The sequence below is a fragment of the Solanum lycopersicum genome, chromosome 9, assembly GCF_036512215.1.
Source record: "Solanum lycopersicum chromosome 9, SLM_r2.1".
Taxonomy (NCBI): domain Eukaryota; kingdom Viridiplantae; phylum Streptophyta; class Magnoliopsida; order Solanales; family Solanaceae; genus Solanum; species Solanum lycopersicum.
Window position 1 is genome coordinate 3936414 of NC_090808.1, and position 17800 is coordinate 3954213.

At 35.1% G+C, this 17800-nt stretch overlaps 6 protein-coding genes across 7 annotated transcripts; 2 read left to right on the top strand and 4 right to left on the bottom strand.

Moving 5' to 3' along the window:
• Positions 1-1765: 1765 nt before the first annotated feature.
• LOC101250042 (auxin-induced protein 15A-like) lies at positions 1766-2711 on the top strand. The gene has a single exon (XM_004246451.5). The coding sequence runs from the start codon at positions 1892-1894 to the stop codon at positions 2336-2338; it is 447 nt and encodes a 148-aa protein (XP_004246499.1). The 5' UTR covers positions 1766-1891; the 3' UTR covers positions 2339-2711.
• Positions 2712-3442: 731 nt separating this feature from the next.
• On the bottom strand, positions 3443-8194 carry LOC101249753 (uncharacterized). Its single transcript, XM_004246450.5, has 3 exons — positions 7330-8194; positions 5335-5503; positions 3443-3968 (listed from the first exon to the last, which is right to left on the bottom strand). Exons 1-3 carry the CDS (start codon positions 8134-8136, stop codon positions 3526-3528), a joined length of 1419 nt encoding a protein of 472 aa, XP_004246498.1. The 5' UTR covers positions 8137-8194; the 3' UTR covers positions 3443-3525.
• Positions 8195-9251: 1057 nt separating this feature from the next.
• Positions 9252-11301, bottom strand: LOC101249481 (1-aminocyclopropane-1-carboxylate oxidase homolog 1). The gene is made up of 3 exons (XM_004246449.5): positions 10172-11301; positions 9696-10017; positions 9252-9616 (listed from the first exon to the last, which is right to left on the bottom strand). The coding sequence occupies exons 1-3, from the start codon at positions 10708-10710 to the stop codon at positions 9365-9367; spliced, it is 1113 nt and encodes a 370-aa protein (XP_004246497.1). The 5' UTR covers positions 10711-11301; the 3' UTR covers positions 9252-9364.
• Positions 11302-11578: 277 nt separating this feature from the next.
• LOC112942145 (1-aminocyclopropane-1-carboxylate oxidase homolog 1-like) lies at positions 11579-12184 on the bottom strand. Its single transcript, XM_026032882.1, has 2 exons — positions 11951-12184; positions 11579-11788 (listed from the first exon to the last, which is right to left on the bottom strand). Exons 1-2 carry the CDS (start codon positions 12182-12184, stop codon positions 11579-11581), a joined length of 444 nt encoding a protein of 147 aa, XP_025888667.1.
• A 191-nt stretch (positions 12185-12375) lies between these two features.
• Positions 12376-14862, bottom strand: LOC101249199 (1-aminocyclopropane-1-carboxylate oxidase homolog 1). Its single transcript, XM_004246448.5, has 3 exons — positions 14071-14862; positions 13417-13738; positions 12376-12775 (listed from the first exon to the last, which is right to left on the bottom strand). The coding sequence occupies exons 1-3, from the start codon at positions 14607-14609 to the stop codon at positions 12524-12526; spliced, it is 1113 nt and encodes a 370-aa protein (XP_004246496.1). The 5' UTR covers positions 14610-14862; the 3' UTR covers positions 12376-12523.
• A 493-nt stretch (positions 14863-15355) lies between these two features.
• Positions 15356-17580, top strand: LOC101248704 (uncharacterized). Of its 2 annotated transcripts, none has more exons than XM_010327597.4 (2): positions 15356-15673; positions 16542-17580. In XM_010327597.4, the coding sequence occupies exon 2, from the start codon at positions 16684-16686 to the stop codon at positions 17266-17268; it is 585 nt and encodes a 194-aa protein (XP_010325899.1). In that variant the 5' UTR covers positions 15356-15673; positions 16542-16683; the 3' UTR covers positions 17269-17580. The 2 variants fall into 2 exon arrangements, with proteins under 2 accessions (XP_010325899.1, XP_004246494.1); XM_004246446.5 differs by having other exon boundaries at positions 15458-15673; positions 16538-17580.
• Positions 17581-17800: the final 220 nt, after the last annotated feature.

Sequence of the window (17800 nt, forward strand, 5' to 3'; positions counted from 1 at the left end):
CTATCAAGAGTTAACTACGAATAGTATAAAACCATAACCTACCTCCACCGAAGAATTTCGATCAAGCAAGCAATTTCCCAAGCCTTTTTCGTTTTCTCGTTTCTCCTCTTTGTCGTCGATCCTCTCTCTCTCTTCTTGTTCTTTCTATTTTCTTTATTCAAATCCTCTTTCTTTTACCCTAATTAGCATATAATTAAGAATAAAAGATGGCAATAATAACTCACTAGTTTACTCAAGGTTACCTCTTTTAGCCCCCAAGTAATTGAGTTATTAATATTAAACCACTAACTTTATAATTATAAGTCGGAATAGTCAAAAACGTCCCTTAAAATATTAAAGAAATCCGACTCCGCCTGGGATTACGCAGCCTGTGACGGGCCGTCGTGCCTGCGACGGTCCGTCCTGCTGCTCCGTCACAGAGTTCAGAGACTCAATTCTCTGAAGAGTCTGTGACAGTCCGTCACGCCTGTGACGGTCCATCCTGCCATTCCGTTACGAAGTTCAGAGAGTCGATTTCAGTACCCATTTTTCAGAATTTCTAAGTGTTTTGAAACGAGACACTCTCGACGGTCCGTCGTGCCCATGACGGTCCGTCGTGGGTTCCGTCATCTCAGCCTGTTTTTCTATAAATAAAATCTGCTGCTCAAAATGACTAAACAGGTCGTTACATTTAATAATAAAAATGTGTCCTCCACTCTTCATTCTTTTTTTGTTTATTATATAACTATCTCTTTATTTTATAATTTTGACTAATTTTTAATCACATAAACTGATAAATATTCCAACCGTCTAATTATTATAATTTATAATATATACTTTATAAATCCTTTTAACTTTTTTTAATTTCATGGGTACCCACCATTTTCAGCCGTCTAATATATTATTAAAGGGTTGGTGATTAGTCAATTTTTTTCTAGTTGATTTAAAGTTAATTAAGTTAAAATTATTCTTGATTATTCAATTATGTAATGGTTAAAATTATTTTTTTGTTGGTTATAAAGGAATATATTGGTTGTAACTAATCCAGTATGCCTTTTTAAGTAATGGATTAATGGCTAAAATATAGCATGAGTTATTGCTATTCTATTTTTAATAAAGTAATATTTTTTTTCTTTTTTAAATTTTATAAATGTTTGTAATTATTACTATTTGATAGATACCAACTCTATATCTCTACCATATATTTACCTAATTAATTAAGGTATAATAATTTTTTTTAAGTGATATAGGTATAAAATAGACATGATATATTTCATTTTTCGAGAGTCGACAATTAAAATTTACACATAAAATCTTCAATTTTTTTGAAATAAAATTTATACATTTGTAAACTACGTAACAAAAAGTACTACAAGTCACAATAATTGACAATTCAAAATATTTACAAGATATATGAAAAATTTACAGTCAAAGATAAACTTGTTAAAATCTCAAAAATTCAAAATGTGTCGCATAAATTGAAATAGAGAGAATAATTATTTACGTTAATGATATAATTGGACATAATTTCGATAAGAAAAATATCCCGAATCTCCAATGGAAACTTCTATCGAGATATTTTTAGTTTTTAGTTGATGGAATGTGATAGAGTTTATGTACGAACACATAAAATTCAAATTCTGACTATTTCTTCTTGATCTATATAGGCTATTTATAAGTTTGATATGCACTAATTGCTATTATTGATAAGTCAAAAGTGCATATATAGAGACAACAATTTAAGGACAAATAAATTAAACCACCACAAGCATATAGCCACTCACTCTTCCAATTTTTTAAAAGTCAAAAGTTGGCCCTCTTTTGATAATTTCTCCACACTACAAAAAGCCAATTTACATTGCAAAAATATTCAAGAAATCAACTTCTTTTCTCATTTTCTTGTACACAAAAAATGCTAGGCAAGAAGTTTGGTTCAATGAAGAAATTAGCCAAAAAGGCTAAGGTTATTAGATCACCAAGTGCTAATTCTATTTATAGCCATGATGAATCCCAACATCTTGAATATTTACTTGTTAAGGATGATCATGATCATGATCATGATGATCAAGATCAAGATTATCAAGGGGTTAGTCCAACAAGTGCTAAATCATCAAAAAAGATGGGAACATTTGCAGTGTATGTAGGGGAAGAAAGGGAGCGATTCGCGGTGCCAACGAGCTATCTTTCACATCCATTGTTCAAGATTTTGTTGGAGAAGACATATAATGAGTTTGGTTTTGAGCAAACAAATGGACTTGTGGTTCCATGTAGTGTTGCTGCATTTCAAGAAGTGGTCAATGCTGTGGAGTGTTGCAATGGGAAGTTTGATTTTGGTGGCTTGGTTGAGGAATTTCTATAATTAGGTCTATATTATTCAAGGTCTTATATATTCACAACTACGTACAACGTTTCAGTCTCGAACAAGTTGGAATCAATTACTTTTCTAACTAGAGTGAAAAAATAGCATTTGGTGAAATAGATTTTAAAAGGATTAAATCATATATTAAGGAGGTAATTTACAATTTAAAGTCTTAGTTACTTTTGTACCAAAGAGATAGTGTAAATTATTACACCTTTAATATCATAGGTAATTAAGCTTCCTTTTGTGTTTTTTTTCCCATGAGGAGAAATATCAATTGAGAGAAGTAAATCTTGTTGTTTATCAACTAGCTAAATTGTAAAATTTAAGTGACCAGACCAATTGAAAGAGAAATGTAATTGTTAATTATTTACTTTTTGCCCTTTCAAATACATTAAGTGGTACATTAAGACCACTTTGAGAATGTTTAAACTCGTTCAAACAGTCAGTCTCAGAGTTAAAGTCGAAGTCAGATAAAAAAAAATAGTTATGTAAGCTGATATTTACCTTAAATAAACTAAGGATGTACACTTCTATCGTTTTAATCTCGCTCCTCACCTTGTTTTTCTTGTCATTTCACATGGGCGAAAGACTTTTTTTTTTTAGATTCGATATAGAAATGGAATGTAGTTATTAGTCATAGTTATCAAGTCAAAAGGGTTTTCTAATTAGTCAAAATGGATTATTGGTAGTTTGATTATCATCAAGAGGTGCATGCATGTTATACAATTATTTAATTTTGACTTGGTCAAAAATTAGATACTGAACATAGTGGTAACCACATTTACCAAAAAAAACAAAACAAAAAAAGTACTAATTGGATGCATGTTGGTTGAAGTTAGCAGCATTTTTAGTAGTTAGGTGATAAATTAGAGCCACAAATGACTCATGGAATGTTTTTAATTTTGTAATTTTCGAAAGAGTTTATGTTATCTGCACTGTCAGTATATCAATCACATTAAGTTCACCTGGAGAATAGAAGAGTAACCTGCTATAATCAGTTAAATTTTGACATGATGTAAAATTTCGTTTACATCGTCAACGGCTCACACATAAACTCAGCATCTTTTAAAACAAGCAGAAAAAGAACCAAGAACTTGAAACTTTTGATGTCAAAAACAAACAACTTACTGCATTTTCATTGAACATGATGAGTGGGAAAATATAGTGTTTGTTTTAGTAATATACTAGCAGTCAATAAGGATTTTTTTCATTTCACCAATGAGCTCCTGTATTTGCTCTCTAGTATGCAAGGGGAAGGGATAAACACATGCACAATCCAAATGTCCGTCCCTGATTGTGTCGAATATGGCAATAGAAGGGCCTACCCCATGCACGGATGCACACCCGATGAAGTCTTCTAATCCGATTTCTTGATGCATTGTGCTGGAGGTATCGATCACAGTGTCTTCAAACACGGAGATCAGAGAAGTTCTAAGTGAAGAGGATGGAGTTAAGCCGGGATTATCAATGGCCCTGCACATGAGGAAATTCAGGTCTCCCATGTCTGTGAAATGCTTGTTATTGTTCTTGGCGTTGATAAAAGATGTGTAACTTCTCTTTGCTAGCTCCCATAAGTCATCTCCTCCCTTAACGTCATGCGTGTTGAGGATGGCAGAATGATAAAAGCCTGCACGATTTAGATCATTTTAATATGCTCTGTTAAAGAATGACAAAAGTCTCACATCGATGATTAATGAGATGGGTGAATTCTTTATAAGGCTTAGGCAATCCTCCTCTCTTTGAGCTAGCTTTTGAGGTGTGAGTTAGGCCTAAGACCTAATTTCACATGGTATCAGAGCTGGGTCCGTCTCACCCGATGTTGTGGTCCCCAAAATTAAAATTGTCCACGCACTGGGCGTAAAATTGTCCACGCACTGGGCGTGAGGTGGGGTGTTAAAGAATGACAAAAGTCCCACATCGGTGATTAATGAGATGGGTGGACTCTTTATAAGGCTTAGGCAATCCTCCTCCCTTTGAGCTAGCTTTTGGGGTGTGAGTTAGGCTTAAGACCTAATTAAACATGGTATCAAAGCCCCAAAATTAAAAATTGCTCACGCACCAGATGCTAAGCACTGGGCGTGAGGTGGGGTGTTAAAGAATGACAACAATCCTCCTCCCTTTGAGCTAGCTTTTGGGGTGTGAGTTAGGCCTAAGACCTAATTTCACATGCTCTGTTCAGTAAACATCACAATGCAGTAATCGAAATGACCAAAATAACAGAAGCTCACAATTAGTGAAATCTAGATAAGCGGGAACAATCAGCCTGAACCAGCTCAAAATGGGCATTTCAAACCAGTTTTGAGTTTAGAAGTCGGAGTTTTAAGACTCGAGAAAGGCTGATAAGATACAACAATAGCAATGAAAAGAAAAAGCTGAACAGAAGTGAGAGTTACATCAAATGTAAGAACAATCACATGGTACTGACTACTGAAGTATGGTGTACTTGCTCAAGTTAAAAGGGCTAATAGGATGTTTCCAGCAGACTAAGGGTAATTTGAGCTTTTCCAAGTACATAGATAATGGGCAACGAACTTGCAAGTCACATATAGCAACTCTATTATTTACCTTAAAAGGAATCCTTGCAAACCAATACTTGACTCCCGATTGAGTGTACGTATGAGTTTATAGATTGACAGGTTCTCCCTCCCTTAATAGGCTGAGGTTTTCTATTTAGTCTATAACAATTACTATCAAAGCAACGCTTGAGCACGAAAATCAAAGAGGGGGTTCTAGAGTCTGTCATGTGTACTAGCCTTGATCAATTGGGAGTAGTTACCTGGACCTAAGAGTGTACTAGCCTTGACCAACTGGTAGAACATCAGTAGCGGTACCATTTATTATTAACTTGGGTCCAAAAAGAAGAAAAAAAAGATCGGATACCAGTAGACAGTAGTAACCAATGGGGTTAGATGGGTGTCAAGAGTGGAGGCCTCGGTACAAGAAATATAAAGACCCGATACAAGTAAGTTTTTACCATGAATGCATTAACGAACCTGGAAAATCAGGGCTAAGCACTGGATCAAGAATTGAACGGCAGTTAATAAGGGTTACAATTGCATACTTCTCCCATTGATTCTCCTTTAGGCCTTTTAAGGAATGAGCTGCAATTAATCCAGCAGCAGCCAATAGTCCACACAGTTTTATACCTCTCGTTTTACAGCCCTACCAAAATTCAGATTTTGTTACTACCTCTAATGCTCTAAAGTGCAAACAATGTACATTTAGATAGGGAGTCGTAACCTGTTGCTCAGACTCTTCAAAAATGTTTTTCAGGTGCATTCGGATAAAGTAATGTAATTTTTGAAGATTTGACATTGGCGAACAACATTTTTGTAGTGTCGCACACACTTATCACAGGCAGTTACATACAACTAACTTCTAAATAATGTGATCTTGCACTGTCGATGTATAAAATTTAAACCATTAATCAGGCTATAAACCTGATCTTAGTTGAGCCGAATTGGATCTTTTGATTTAACGGTATTAGTTTATACCATTCTCGGTGAACAGAGTTGCTTGATACACATGCAGATGGAAAGTACTGAGGTAACCACTAGTCGACCCGAACACCACGAGTTATTTTTAGAAAAATTAGTAATATCATTACTCACAATCAGGCCAGATTCTAGTCATGTGAAAGATGTAGCATGCAAATTGGCCAATTCACAATTCAAATATGATTAAAGTTGGACATCATGTGAAGAGAATATTCAATGAGGGCCATAAATGAGACTAACCTAAAAAAGAAAATTGGGCCAAGCAAGTTTTCATAGAGTAGCTTTGCCTAATTTCTAAAGAAAATGAAAATAAAATGTCAACCTAACTTGACAATTTGAAAATGACATTTAAATCTATTTTTGTATGACGATGATGTTCAACTCAGTTTGCAAACGTTATCAATTAGATACCTACTATTTGCCATCTAGGTAAATACCAGATAACTTTATCGATCAAAATTTAGGCACCGAATCAAAGTTTCAAAAGCCAAAAGAGAGATTTGGAGACAAGAAAAAAATTGGTTGAGACACGGGATGATAGGGCGGGAGGCCGACTTTCGGTACTTTCTGCCAATTCGATTTCAATACTAGAGAAAGAAATTTGAATCATCTAATGTATTGTCTCCACTTAAATTTCAACCATAATATCTATTTTCATATTTTTAATATACCACTAAGGATATTATAATTAATTTATGATTAAGTGAGAAAAATATACATTATCAAATAATACTAAGGAAATTATAATTAATTATGATAAAGTCAGAAAAATATATGATTAAAGACAACACACCATACATCGAGAAAATGACAAAAATAATCCTTTTAATTTAGATAGGCTTAACATACTTCCTTAAATATAGTATTTTAAAAGTTTTAAATTCTTTAAGTTTGTAAAACATTAGTGTTTCTCTATCAATTATCAAATATATATTTAACACACTGACAATTAAATTTATTGAAAGAGAAAAAAAGGAATATCACTATCTTGCTCTAAATTAAGGAAGCTTAAGAAAAACACTATTCCCGTTTCAATTTATTTATCTGATTATAATTTAAAATATAGTTTTAGAAATCGATTCCTATCATTTTAAATTAAAGATATATAAAATATATCAAAATAACTTTTAATCTTGTGAGTAAACATATCACATGAAAAATAAAATTAATGAGAGGTCAACCAAAAAAGAAAAAAGAGTCGTTCTTATTTGAAACGACTAAAAAGATAACAAAATAAACAAATTGAAACGAGTGAGTATGTGATCTCTTCTTATCTAATCAAGCCTTAATAAACATAAAATTTATAAAAAAAAGAAATAAGCGCAAAAGTTTAAAATTAATGTGTTGTCAAAAAAAACTATCAAAGACTTAACAAGTGCTATGTGATTTCTTCTTATCTAATCAAGTCTCGATGAACAAAATCATAAATAAAATGAAATTAATCGAGATGCGTAAAAAGGTAAGAAATTTACTAAAATGCGAAGAACTTACATCAAGAATGTGATCAGTCTCTTGTTTATTCAACTGCAATTTCACAACTTGTGATCCTCTCGTTGATTCCGAATCCATAAACTTCAAATTACAAAATCTCAATGAATTCAAACCATACCCCACCATATCAATCCCACGCGCCCAAAATGGTTTACTCGCTTTACCATCTGGAATATACTCTTCAATCCCCAAACCAACCTCCATCTTTTTCAATATTTCCAATTCTGTCCCTTCTTCATCTTCCTTCTCACAACTCACCAGCTTCAATAACTTCTTCAGCACCGCCAATGCAGCCGCCCGATCACACACCGATGTATGAATCCTTAAAGCGAACACCGATTTTTCGTTTTCTAATTGATAAATGCTGGCGAAGAAGATATCCGTGTCGGAATCTGATGAAGTGCCGGTGTTCATCCATGAGTTGTGGTTGATTTCGTGTTCGAGGATGAGATGAAAATCGGAGACGGAGGTGAGATCGGAGGTTTTGAGGCGTCGGAGAATCTGAACCGTTGATGAGAGATCGAACGGCTGGATTTGAAGATGAGAAGTGGAGGGAATGATGTAAGAGTAGGAATTTGTGCTTGATTCGTAATGGAGTTGAGATTTGAGGATAGGATTGGAATTTTGGAGTTTGTGAAGGGCATTTTGGAGAAGTGAAATGTCTGGTGGTTTTGACAAGAGTAGAGCTAAGACTGTTATACCTGTGCCACCGGGAACCGCCTTGCACCAGCTGTGCTCGGTGCTTCCGGCCGGCCGACTTTTCAACTCAGACGACGGAGCTGCGGCGGCGCTTCCTTGCTCAGCCATTACTGAGAGATTAGCTAAATGGGAATGAAAAGTACAAATGAAGCCTAACCACTTATTTATACATATTCTTTAAGTGATAAAATTAATGATTAAGAAAAGTTTGATTACTCTTTTTTTTTTCCATGTCACGTGATTTGGTTTTCAGATTAAATTATCTCGAGATTATTTAAATGAGAAAAAAATAAATATATTTTAAACTATCATAAATGATACATTCCTCATACTTTTGGAACATTAGTTTTCTTGCCGTTCAAAAACTAGAATATATATATATACTTTATACTAATAGATATACACATTGTTAGGTTGTAGAGTCTGATTAATATATTTTAGGCTTTACTATTTATTCTTCATATATTATCTGTAACTAAAATATACTCTTATTTATTAATATATATACCTCAACGCCGTAGAAGTTTACTCACGGAGTATTACCACGAAATATTGGCTTCTCTCTTTCTCTCTCTAGATCTCTCATCTCTTTCTCTCTAAAGTTCTTGTGTTATTTATTCATCAAGTGTGTGTATGTATGAATTCGATCCTAACACACGTGTCATAATCTTATTTACTGATTCGATATTTATCAATAGATAAGATTGTGTCACGTGTCTCTATTTAGTCTTCCGTTAGAGTGGAGGATATATATGCTCTAGTTTTTAGACAATAACAGCACCAATGTCCTGAAAATACAACGAAGAATATTCGTATATCATTTAAAATAGTTCAACAATATATTTATCTTGTTTTCCGTTTTAAATTCATTTATCTATCGGAGCAAGGAGATACAATAATATTAAGCTTGATGGAAAATTTTAAAAAATAAACAAAATATCAATTTAATTTTAAAATATAATGTTAATGGGTAAGAAAAGAAGAAAGCATGACAACTATAAACTTTGGACTCATTTACCAACCAAAGCATTGGGATATGATGATGTCAAATTTGATTCTTTTTTGTTAAAAAAAAAAAAACGAGATCAATTTATATACACATATATTTGTATGATTTTATTTTGAAATTAACAAGTGCTTATACACTCGCGTGTATATACGTAAATTCGCCCATGCAATAATATTCTTAAGAAAGGTAGAAGCGAAAAACTTAGCGATGAATCTAAACATAATCATGAAAATTACTTACTATGAGTAGAATTTATTGATGGTTACATAATGAGCATACTTAGTTTGACATATATAGTATTACAAAACCTTATTTGAACAATTTAGTCTAAAGTCTAAAATGCAACAGAGTGGAAGTGCCATCCAGCCCTTTGTTATTGAAATGAGTTGTGAACTCCTTAATCGTCGTTTCCCTGTAGTTTGGAGGATTCTGTTCCGATATCAGCTCCTTTATAGGTCCATACAGCCTTTGTGTTGCCACAAAGTTTGTCATGAAGAAGCATGCCAACGATACCCTTGGACCGACCTTATTAGCCAGTACTCTATGATCAACACTTTTGAACTTGTCATTCGTTATAAGCTGAAAATGATCGAGTTCATAAGTGATAAGAAATGTATGTTTCTGATACAGGTATATGTTTAAATGTAACACTACTTGCCTGTAGAATATCTCCTATATTGACCACGAGAGCTCCGGGAGTAGGAGGAACATCTACCCAATGATTCTGATGTAAGACTTGAAGACCGCCTACGTTGTCTTGGAGAAGCACGGTGAGGAAGTCATTGTCAGCATGCTTACTGGTGCCTAGAGTTAGTTCTGGTTGTGGGCATGCTGGATAATAATGGCCTAACGCCATAAGCCCCTCGGCACAACCCATGTCCTTGAGGTGATTTGGTTCGAGGCCAATAGCTTCAGCCAGTATTTCAAATAGAGTATCACCTAATTTCATCACTTGGTTTGTGTACTCAAGGAGAACATCCCTTATCATAGATACAGAACAAGCAAATAAAATTACAATACAGTCAAACCTCTCTATAACAACGTCATTTGTCTGAATATGAATGCTATTGAAAAATCTATTCTAGATAAATGATGTTATAGAAGGGTAGGATTGTAGATTAGAATTTATGATACCTGCAAACAGAAGGTAATTCTTCAGGTTTTGGAGGTATAGGAGCTGTGGTAGCAGTAAAAGTGTCTCTCCAGTTGGTTACTGGTGCTCCAAACAGGTCGAAATTGCTGTTAAACGTAAACACTTTTGTCAAATCTCGCGTATACCACTGTTTCTTCTCCTCGGTATCTTGTTCAAAGAAACTGAGAACACCGTCTTTCATTTCCTCCAGAAGATGACTAGGAATCCCATGATTGATCACTTGAAAGAATCCCCAAGTCTCGGATGCTTGACCGACTTCCTGGACTATGTTCTTTCGTTTGATCGAATTTTCCTTGATACCATCAAGATCAATTATTGGAAAACTGAACTTCTTGTTGCTGTGAATTGTTGAATCTTCAATCCTTGACGGTTGAACAAACATTCTTGGTACTTTAGTGATACCTGTATCGACTAGTCCCTTAACACCGGTTTTCGTCTCATCAAAAGCTTGTAGTTCAGCCTTCCTGTCATACTTTGCTTCTCTTGGAACCTGGACTTCAGTTGTGTTGATCAACTCCATTTTTTTCTTAGCTGATATTTGAAGTAAAATATGCCTCAGATGTATTGAATATGTTGTAAATGTTAAGATATATACAAATTTATTTGCACTTAGTCAAAGTGTAAGAGTTAAATCAACAAATAATGCAACTAAGAATTGACAGTTTTAACAAGTCAAGATTATTCAGCTTCAAGACAATTCTGTCATCGTCGTCAGCTGGAAACGAAGACCAGTTCAAATTTCTGGTTCACAAGGCAATGGAGAAAGAGTACATGCATCATCGGTATTACTGGTACTGATAATATCTTCAGAATATAGATTTAACTTTGATCTGTCTTTGTTTTGAAGTTCAGTGTTTCTTCCTCACAAGATACGATATTATAATCTACCGTTGATTCTTAATACTGAACAGATATGATTGCTATAGTATAGAAAGATACCAATACTGATTATTCATTTCAAAAAGCATGCTGGATATCTGTTTCATTTCCCTGACATTATTCCGCCTGTGTGAGCTTGCTAACATTGCTGGTCTCAATCTAGGATAAAGTGGATGATCGTGGTATAAATTGACCGCCACTGTATAACTAGTCACTTCATGATGATACCTCACATTACAGAATATACTTATTCTGGAGTGACAGTATCATATAGACAGCCAACTCAACTTGCTTTGGATTTACTTGAGCAAAAGTCATGTCAAATCATCTTGAACAGTAGTAGTATCATTTTTTTCCCTTCAACTTTGAAGATAAGGCTAATGAATGAGTTGTCGAGTCGGAGGAAATGAAAGTAAAGAAGAGAAAACAATCTATTAAGTGTATCATCATAATCAGCATACTTAAGATTACGCATAGTTTCACATAAATAATTGTGTTTAGTCTAAAGCCTAAAATGCAGCAAAAGAAGAGTACTCCTTAACAGTCGTTTCCCTGTACTTTGGAAGATTGTGATCAGATATCAACTCCTCGATAGGTCCATACAGTTTTTGTGTTGGTAGTAAGCCTGTCGTGAAGAAGCACGCCATTGATACCCTTGGACCTATCTTATTTGCTAGTACTCTACGTTCAACACTTTTGAATTTGTCATTTGATATAAGCTGAAAATGATTCGAGTAAAAAGCATATCAACCTACATAACATAAGTAATAAGAGACAAGTACTGTTTCTGATACAGCTACATATGCTAAATGTAACACTACTTGCCTGTAGCATATCTCCTATATTGATTACGAGAGCTCCGGGAGTAGGGGAACATCAACCCAATGGTTCTGATGTAAGACTTGAAGACCGCCTATGTTGTCTTGGAGAAGCACGGTGAGGAAGTCGCTGTCAGCATTTTTACTGGTGCCTGGAGTAATTTCGGGTTGTGGACATGCTGGATAATAATGACCTAATGCAAAAAGCCCCTTGGTACAACACATATCTTTGAGGTGGTTTGGTTCAAGGACAATAGCCTCGGACAGTAGTTCGAATAGAATGTCACCTAATTCCATCACTTGGTTTGTGTACTCAAGGCGAATATCGCTATGACAGATGCAGAATAACTAATAAGCAACTAAAAACATAACACAGTCATCAAACCTCTCTATAACAACGTCGTTTGTTAAATATTAGCTGGCAAATACAACCACTTGTAAGTTCTGGTCCATGAAGCAATGGAGGAAGAGGAAACACATCATCGGTATTTCAAAATAACCAAGAAAGTAACTATGAGATTCATTGAAACTTGAAGATTACAATGCATAAATAGTGATTATCTATACTAATATCTGTTACAATATGACATATATTACTTTGAATAAGTAGCATGAAGAGACAAATGAAAAGATAGTTTAAAGTCGAAAATGTTGCAGAGCAGAAGTCCCATCAAGTCCCTTTGCAGTAAAATAGGCAGCATATTCCTGAATTGTTGTTTCTCTGTATTTTGACGGATTTTCTTCTGATAACAACTCCTTAATAGGACCATAAAGTCTTGACGCTTCTAGAAAAAATGTGGAGAAGAAGCATGCTATCGATATCCTTGGACCAACACGATTTGCCAGTACACGATGTTCAACGCTTTTAAACTTGTCATTTGATATTAACTGTACATTTTCATGACAAAACAACATTACTACTTGTTTTCTCTGCATGAATAACCTTCAAGTGTAGTAATATCTGATAATTCAAATTAATCATTGTGCGTTGTTTTGACGTCTGATGTTTGTGTCAGGGTAGGCTGCCTACATTACACCCTCTTGAGGTGTGGCACTTCCCTGAACTTCGCATAAACATGGAATGTTTCATGCACTGGACAAGTTGTCCAGTGATGGACCTAACGACTTGATGTTGGTTCATTTGAACATAATTCTTTTGACATAATCACACAACATACGCTCGTGTGTGTGTGTGTGTGAAATTAGAGATCAGTGCATGTTATGAAATAGTGATGTAACTCAAGTGTACACATGACCGGTACATACTAGTCTATGGAGCCTCTAACATATGACATGAACTGTATAGGTGTCAGGGCAAGGCTCCGATATACCTTAAAATCATATATGTACATCATATGAATATGACAAGGCCCTCAATGATATTGGGGTCTCACCTACTATAGCTACAAGCATGAGAGTGGTTCGCGAGCTCAAAGTGTAGCCAACGAGCTACTCATTTACAATATTCAACTTGCATGAATTTTAAAGATCACTACTCATTTTCAGTACAGATAGGTGAGAAGACATACCTGCAGAAGATCTGCAATATTTACAACAAGAGCACCAGGGGTAGGAGGGACATCAACCCAATGATTTCGATGAAGAACTTGCAATCCCCCTATATGGTCTTGAAGAAGCAAAGTCAAGAATCCATCATCAGCGTGTTTACTAGCACCTAATGTTAGTTCTGGTTCTGGACAAGCTGGATAATAGTGACATACAACTGAAAGTCCTTCACCACAATCCATTTCATTCAGATAGTTTCTATTGAGTCCAAGTGCTTCTGCTAATAGTTCAAACAAAGAACGCCCGAGTTTCTTCACTTCCTCAGAGTATTTAACAATGATATCCCTTTTACCACATCATAAAGAAAACACTAAACAATATCAGTATCGGAATCAGAAATTCTAACACGGGGATTCAAGAAATGATAGTGTGTCACAACTAGGATTCAAACTTATATCTGCAGGGGAGTCAGGGCAGTTAGTTAAACACTCTCAATCCAAAAGTCATTTTATATTATACATATACAAAATCTTGAACACCCCTTAGCAGAATTGCTAGCTTAGCTACTGGTCTTCTGTCAAGGGGATTCAACGAGTTTCATACATATCGCTATACTTTTTCAACGAAGAGGATTCAATCGAACCCCTTTTACACCACGTGTCGTATAAATGACATACCTACAGATTGGAGGCAATTCTTCAGGACTAGGAGGATTAGGAGCCATAATGCAGAAAAAAGTATCCCTCCAATTAGTTGCTGGTGCATTATACAAATCAAAGTTACTGTTATAAACTACTCTTTTAGTCAACTCTCGCGTATACCATTGCTTCTTGATATCAGTATCTTGTTCATGAAAACTACAAACACCTCGTATCATTTCTTCCATAACATCACACGGAACGCCATGATTGATCACTTGAAAGAAACCCCATGTCTCTGATGCATCGCGGACTTTCTCAATGACTTTTTTTCGATTGATTTGATCGTGACTATCCATATCTTGGAGGTCTATAACTGGAAAAATGAACTGTCCTGTGTTGGAATTTGAGTATGTATCTGGAGGTGAAATGAATATCTGAGGGACTTTACTTACTCCTGCATCAACAAGTCCTTTGACACCAGATTTTGTGTCATCAAAGGCTTTTAACTCACTTTTTCTATCATGTTTTGATTCATTTGTATCCATTTTCTTGATATATCTTGTTCTATTATTCATCAATAGGATATAGTACTCTTCCCTTTAACAAAAGTGATGTCTCGGTTAGCTTGCGTCCACTAAATGTTACCTCCCATCAGAACAGACACCAACCGAGTATCTTTATTTACCAACCGACGTAAACAAATCACCTATTTATAAACTTGAAACTTTATGATTCTCGATCATTGACTAGTAAACCACTTTCTTTTTTTAATAATTAGATGGATAATACAAGATTACAAATTTGTAGCCATAACTTAGTGAGTCATCCATTGTTGACTTTGAAAAATGCAATAAATAAATAAACAAACAATAAATCCAATCAATGCAAGTTGTCACTTATGGATCACTCATTGTCACATTTTAGAATTTTATGTCAAGTTGTAGAGAAAATACAAATTGCTTTTATTGATAGACAAAAAAAAAATACTTTTCTTATTTGTATATTGGCAAGGAAAATATACGAACAAGTAGAAATATATCTAGGGATTGCACCCTATAGCCAATTTTTACCTATTATTTATAGGTTGTATTTTGTTTTTTTTTTTTAAAAAAAGAATTGTTATAACACAAGTTATACTTCTTTGAAGGAAATTACTCTTGGTTAATGTCAATATATTGCCTATGGCAAAACTCAAGAGATATTGGGTGACTCGAGTCGGAATCATGATCGAACATGACACTGACTTGATAAACTTAGTTGAAAAATATAAAATTGACGTAATGTTAAGCTTTTGACTCTAATAAGTTGTATCAAAATCAATATCGTGAGTCTGATTTTCTAGAAGAAGAAGGTGTTAGTCGCTCGAAAGTCGAAAGATCAAAAGTTAAAAATCAAACCAATGGTCAAAAGTGTTAACTTTTTCGTTGGATTGGGCCGATGAGTCCAATACCCAATTTATGGGCCCAAACCGACTCATATTTTTTTTTTCCTATCAGCCCTAAATTTCAAATTTCACCCGTCTTCTTCGGCCAGTTCACACTGCACTCGCCGGAATCTCTCACGGCGGCGATCTCTTTCTCCGGAGGATTTAAAGTCCTAAGTCTCTTCATTTATATCTTCAATTCACGAATTCCCTTTGGTTAGTGTTCATGAGCCATAAACGCTACTTTTTATTTTTTGATTTGGTGAAATGTGACTTTTGAATTGGATCTATGTACATCTTGAAAATCCTCAGATTCAATTTTTCTTAGCTCTGTGTGAATATTTACGTCGCTGTGCTTCGGCTACCTGTAGAAATGATAATTTAGAGTCAAAGGAAAATATCATAAGTTTGGCCTCTTCGACTGTTAGAGCGATTTGTCTGCTGTGCTTTTGGTTCTTCTTTTAATCTTTGCTTCTAGCTGGAAATTTTTTCTTTTTTTCTGCTTCTTCGATATGTTTTGGAAACTGAATTTGGGGTTGTTTTTTTGGGTCTAAAGCCACTGTTGAGCTGCCCTTGTGTGTTAGCAGTTAGTACATTATCTGGAATTGATTGTTTTCGTCTTTGCAGTCTGCTGCAATAGCATCAAAGGATACTTCTGTGCTTCCTTTGATAGATGAACAACTAGTTTTCCTCGTAAAAATGATGTAAAGGTTTAATTTGAATTCAGTTTCATTCGTTCATTGTCGTAGTTGTTATCTGTATATCTTTTGTAAATTCTTTTCGTTGTAAATTAAAATGTCACATTTGCCTTCTTTGTTATTATTGACGATGACCACTGGCCTGTTATCCATCTTTGGTGCGTTGTGTTGCGTTTATAATACACTGATGATTTTGTCAATCTAAAGTCATATATGAAAGCTTCATTTTAGGAACTTTTACGAGTGTCCGTTCGTAAACTAAAACGAATGGAAGTTTTAGTTTTTGAGGAATTTATGTGTATGTGTCTATTGATAGATAGGGTGATTGGAGTGTATTTTTCGTTTCTATTGTATGAACTGAATGTCGAATTTTCTTTTCAAGGCAGGAGTGAGTGTAAAGCACAAGTTTTACCAAGTGGTTGAAGTGGAAATTATCCGAGTTCTTTTGCATTAGCACAACACGCGTATGAAATTCTGATCAAGCTAACATCATTTGCAATTCATTGCTTGGAAAGTGATATCTTAAGCATGAAGCTCATAGCACGGTTAAGACCCATCCAAACCTGTACAGCTCTTCGTGAAATTATAGGGCCTCTGCAGTCTCGTTCGTTTCAACCTGATTTTGTTCCCAGAGATCCTAATGTCAAGCCCATAAGGTACAAATATCCTGCTGCCTATGATCCATATGGCCCGAGACCCCCACCATCAGACAAGATAGTTCAGCTTGCTGAACGTATTGCTGCTTTAGCCCCAGAAGAACGTAGACAAATTGGTCCTTTACTCAGGGAGATACTAAGGCACCCTACTTTGAAACCAATTTCAGTAGAAGGCATGGATTTGGGTGCAATGGGAGGAGCAGGTGGTGGACCGGCAAAGGCTGAGGAGAAGAAGGTTGAGAAAACAGCATTTGACGTGAAGTTAGAGAAATTTGATGCAGCTGCGAAAATCAAGGTGATCAAAGAGGTTAGATCCTTCACGAGTCTAGGTCTGAAGGAAGCCAAGGACCTTGTCGAAAAGGTTCCTGCTATACTTAAGCAAGGAGTAACCAAAGAGGAAGCTAATGAAATAATAGAAAAGATCAAAGCTGTTGGAGGAGTCGCCGTTATGGAGTAACAACAATCTCTGTTGGATTTAGCAGGTTCCCTCATCCTGCATTTCTTCTTTTTTCACAACGGAACATGCCAAAATTAACATAATTTCTCTTTGTTGGATTTAGTTTCTTGGGTTAGGACGATCACGTTTTGTTTAATAGGTTTCGTGCTTTTTACAGCTTTGAATAGGCATGTTGATTACAATATTTTGTATCTGATCTTGCTGCTAGACTGTTAAGAATTCGAAATAATCTCGTGGAATTAATTTAGGTGCACTTGAGCTTGCCCCTAACAGTCCACCACTAGTATCTTATTTTGCAATGTTTTTTTCTCAGACTTGCTTATTAGTCACTTTGTACATCACCTTTACATTATAGTGTCGAAAGAAGTATATTGTTGGTTCAAAAAAGTTAAAACTCATTATTAGAATTAGGGAAAAGGGTCTGATATACCCCTCAACTTTGTTATTTAGAGCTGATATATCCTTGTTATGAAAGTGGCTCATATATACCCCTTGTAAACAAATGGCTCACATATAACCTTTTTCTCTAACG

Bases quoted from the DNA above. Each gene is read 5' to 3' on its own strand.
- LOC101249199 (XM_004246448.5), bottom strand. From the start codon at position 14,609: ATGAATAATAGAACAAGATATATCAAGAAAATGGATACAAATGAATCA. The intron at 13,739-14,070 runs GTATGTCATTTA...ATGTGGTAAAAG, and splicing joins GAATTGCCTCCAATCTGTAG to GGATATCATTGTTAAATACT. The intron at 12,776-13,416 runs GTATGTCTTCTC...GAAAATGTACAG, and splicing joins ATATTGCAGATCTTCTGCAG to TTAATATCAAATGACAAGTT.
- LOC101249753 (XM_004246450.5), bottom strand. From the start codon at position 8,136: ATGGCTGAGCAAGGAAGCGCCGCCGCAGCTCCGTCGTCTGAGTTGAAA. The intron at 5,504-7,329 runs GTAAGTTCTTCG...GAATTTTGGTAG, and splicing joins AGACTGATCACATTCTTGAT to GGCTGTAAAACGAGAGGTAT. The intron at 3,969-5,334 runs GTTCGTTAATGC...TAAATCGTGCAG, and splicing joins GCTTAGCCCTGATTTTCCAG to GCTTTTATCATTCTGCCATC.
- LOC101248704 (XM_010327597.4), top strand. From the start codon at position 16,684: ATGAAGCTCATAGCACGGTTAAGACCCATCCAAACCTGTACAGCTCTT.
- LOC101249481 (XM_004246449.5), bottom strand. From the start codon at position 10,710: ATGGAGTTGATCAACACAACTGAAGTCCAGGTTCCAAGAGAAGCAAAG. The intron at 10,018-10,171 runs GTATCATAAATT...ATCTATGATAAG, and splicing joins GAATTACCTTCTGTTTGCAG to GGATGTTCTCCTTGAGTACA. The intron at 9,617-9,695 runs GCAAGTAGTGTT...GATCATTTTCAG, and splicing joins ATATAGGAGATATTCTACAG to CTTATAACGAATGACAAGTT.
- LOC101250042 (XM_004246451.5), top strand. From the start codon at position 1,892: ATGCTAGGCAAGAAGTTTGGTTCAATGAAGAAATTAGCCAAAAAGGCT.
- LOC112942145 (XM_026032882.1), bottom strand. From the start codon at position 12,184: ATGGAATTAGGTGACATTCTATTCGAACTACTGTCCGAGGCTATTGTC. The intron at 11,789-11,950 runs GTTGATGTTCCC...AATCATTTTCAG, and splicing joins TCTTACATCAGAACCATTGG to CTTATATCAAATGACAAATT.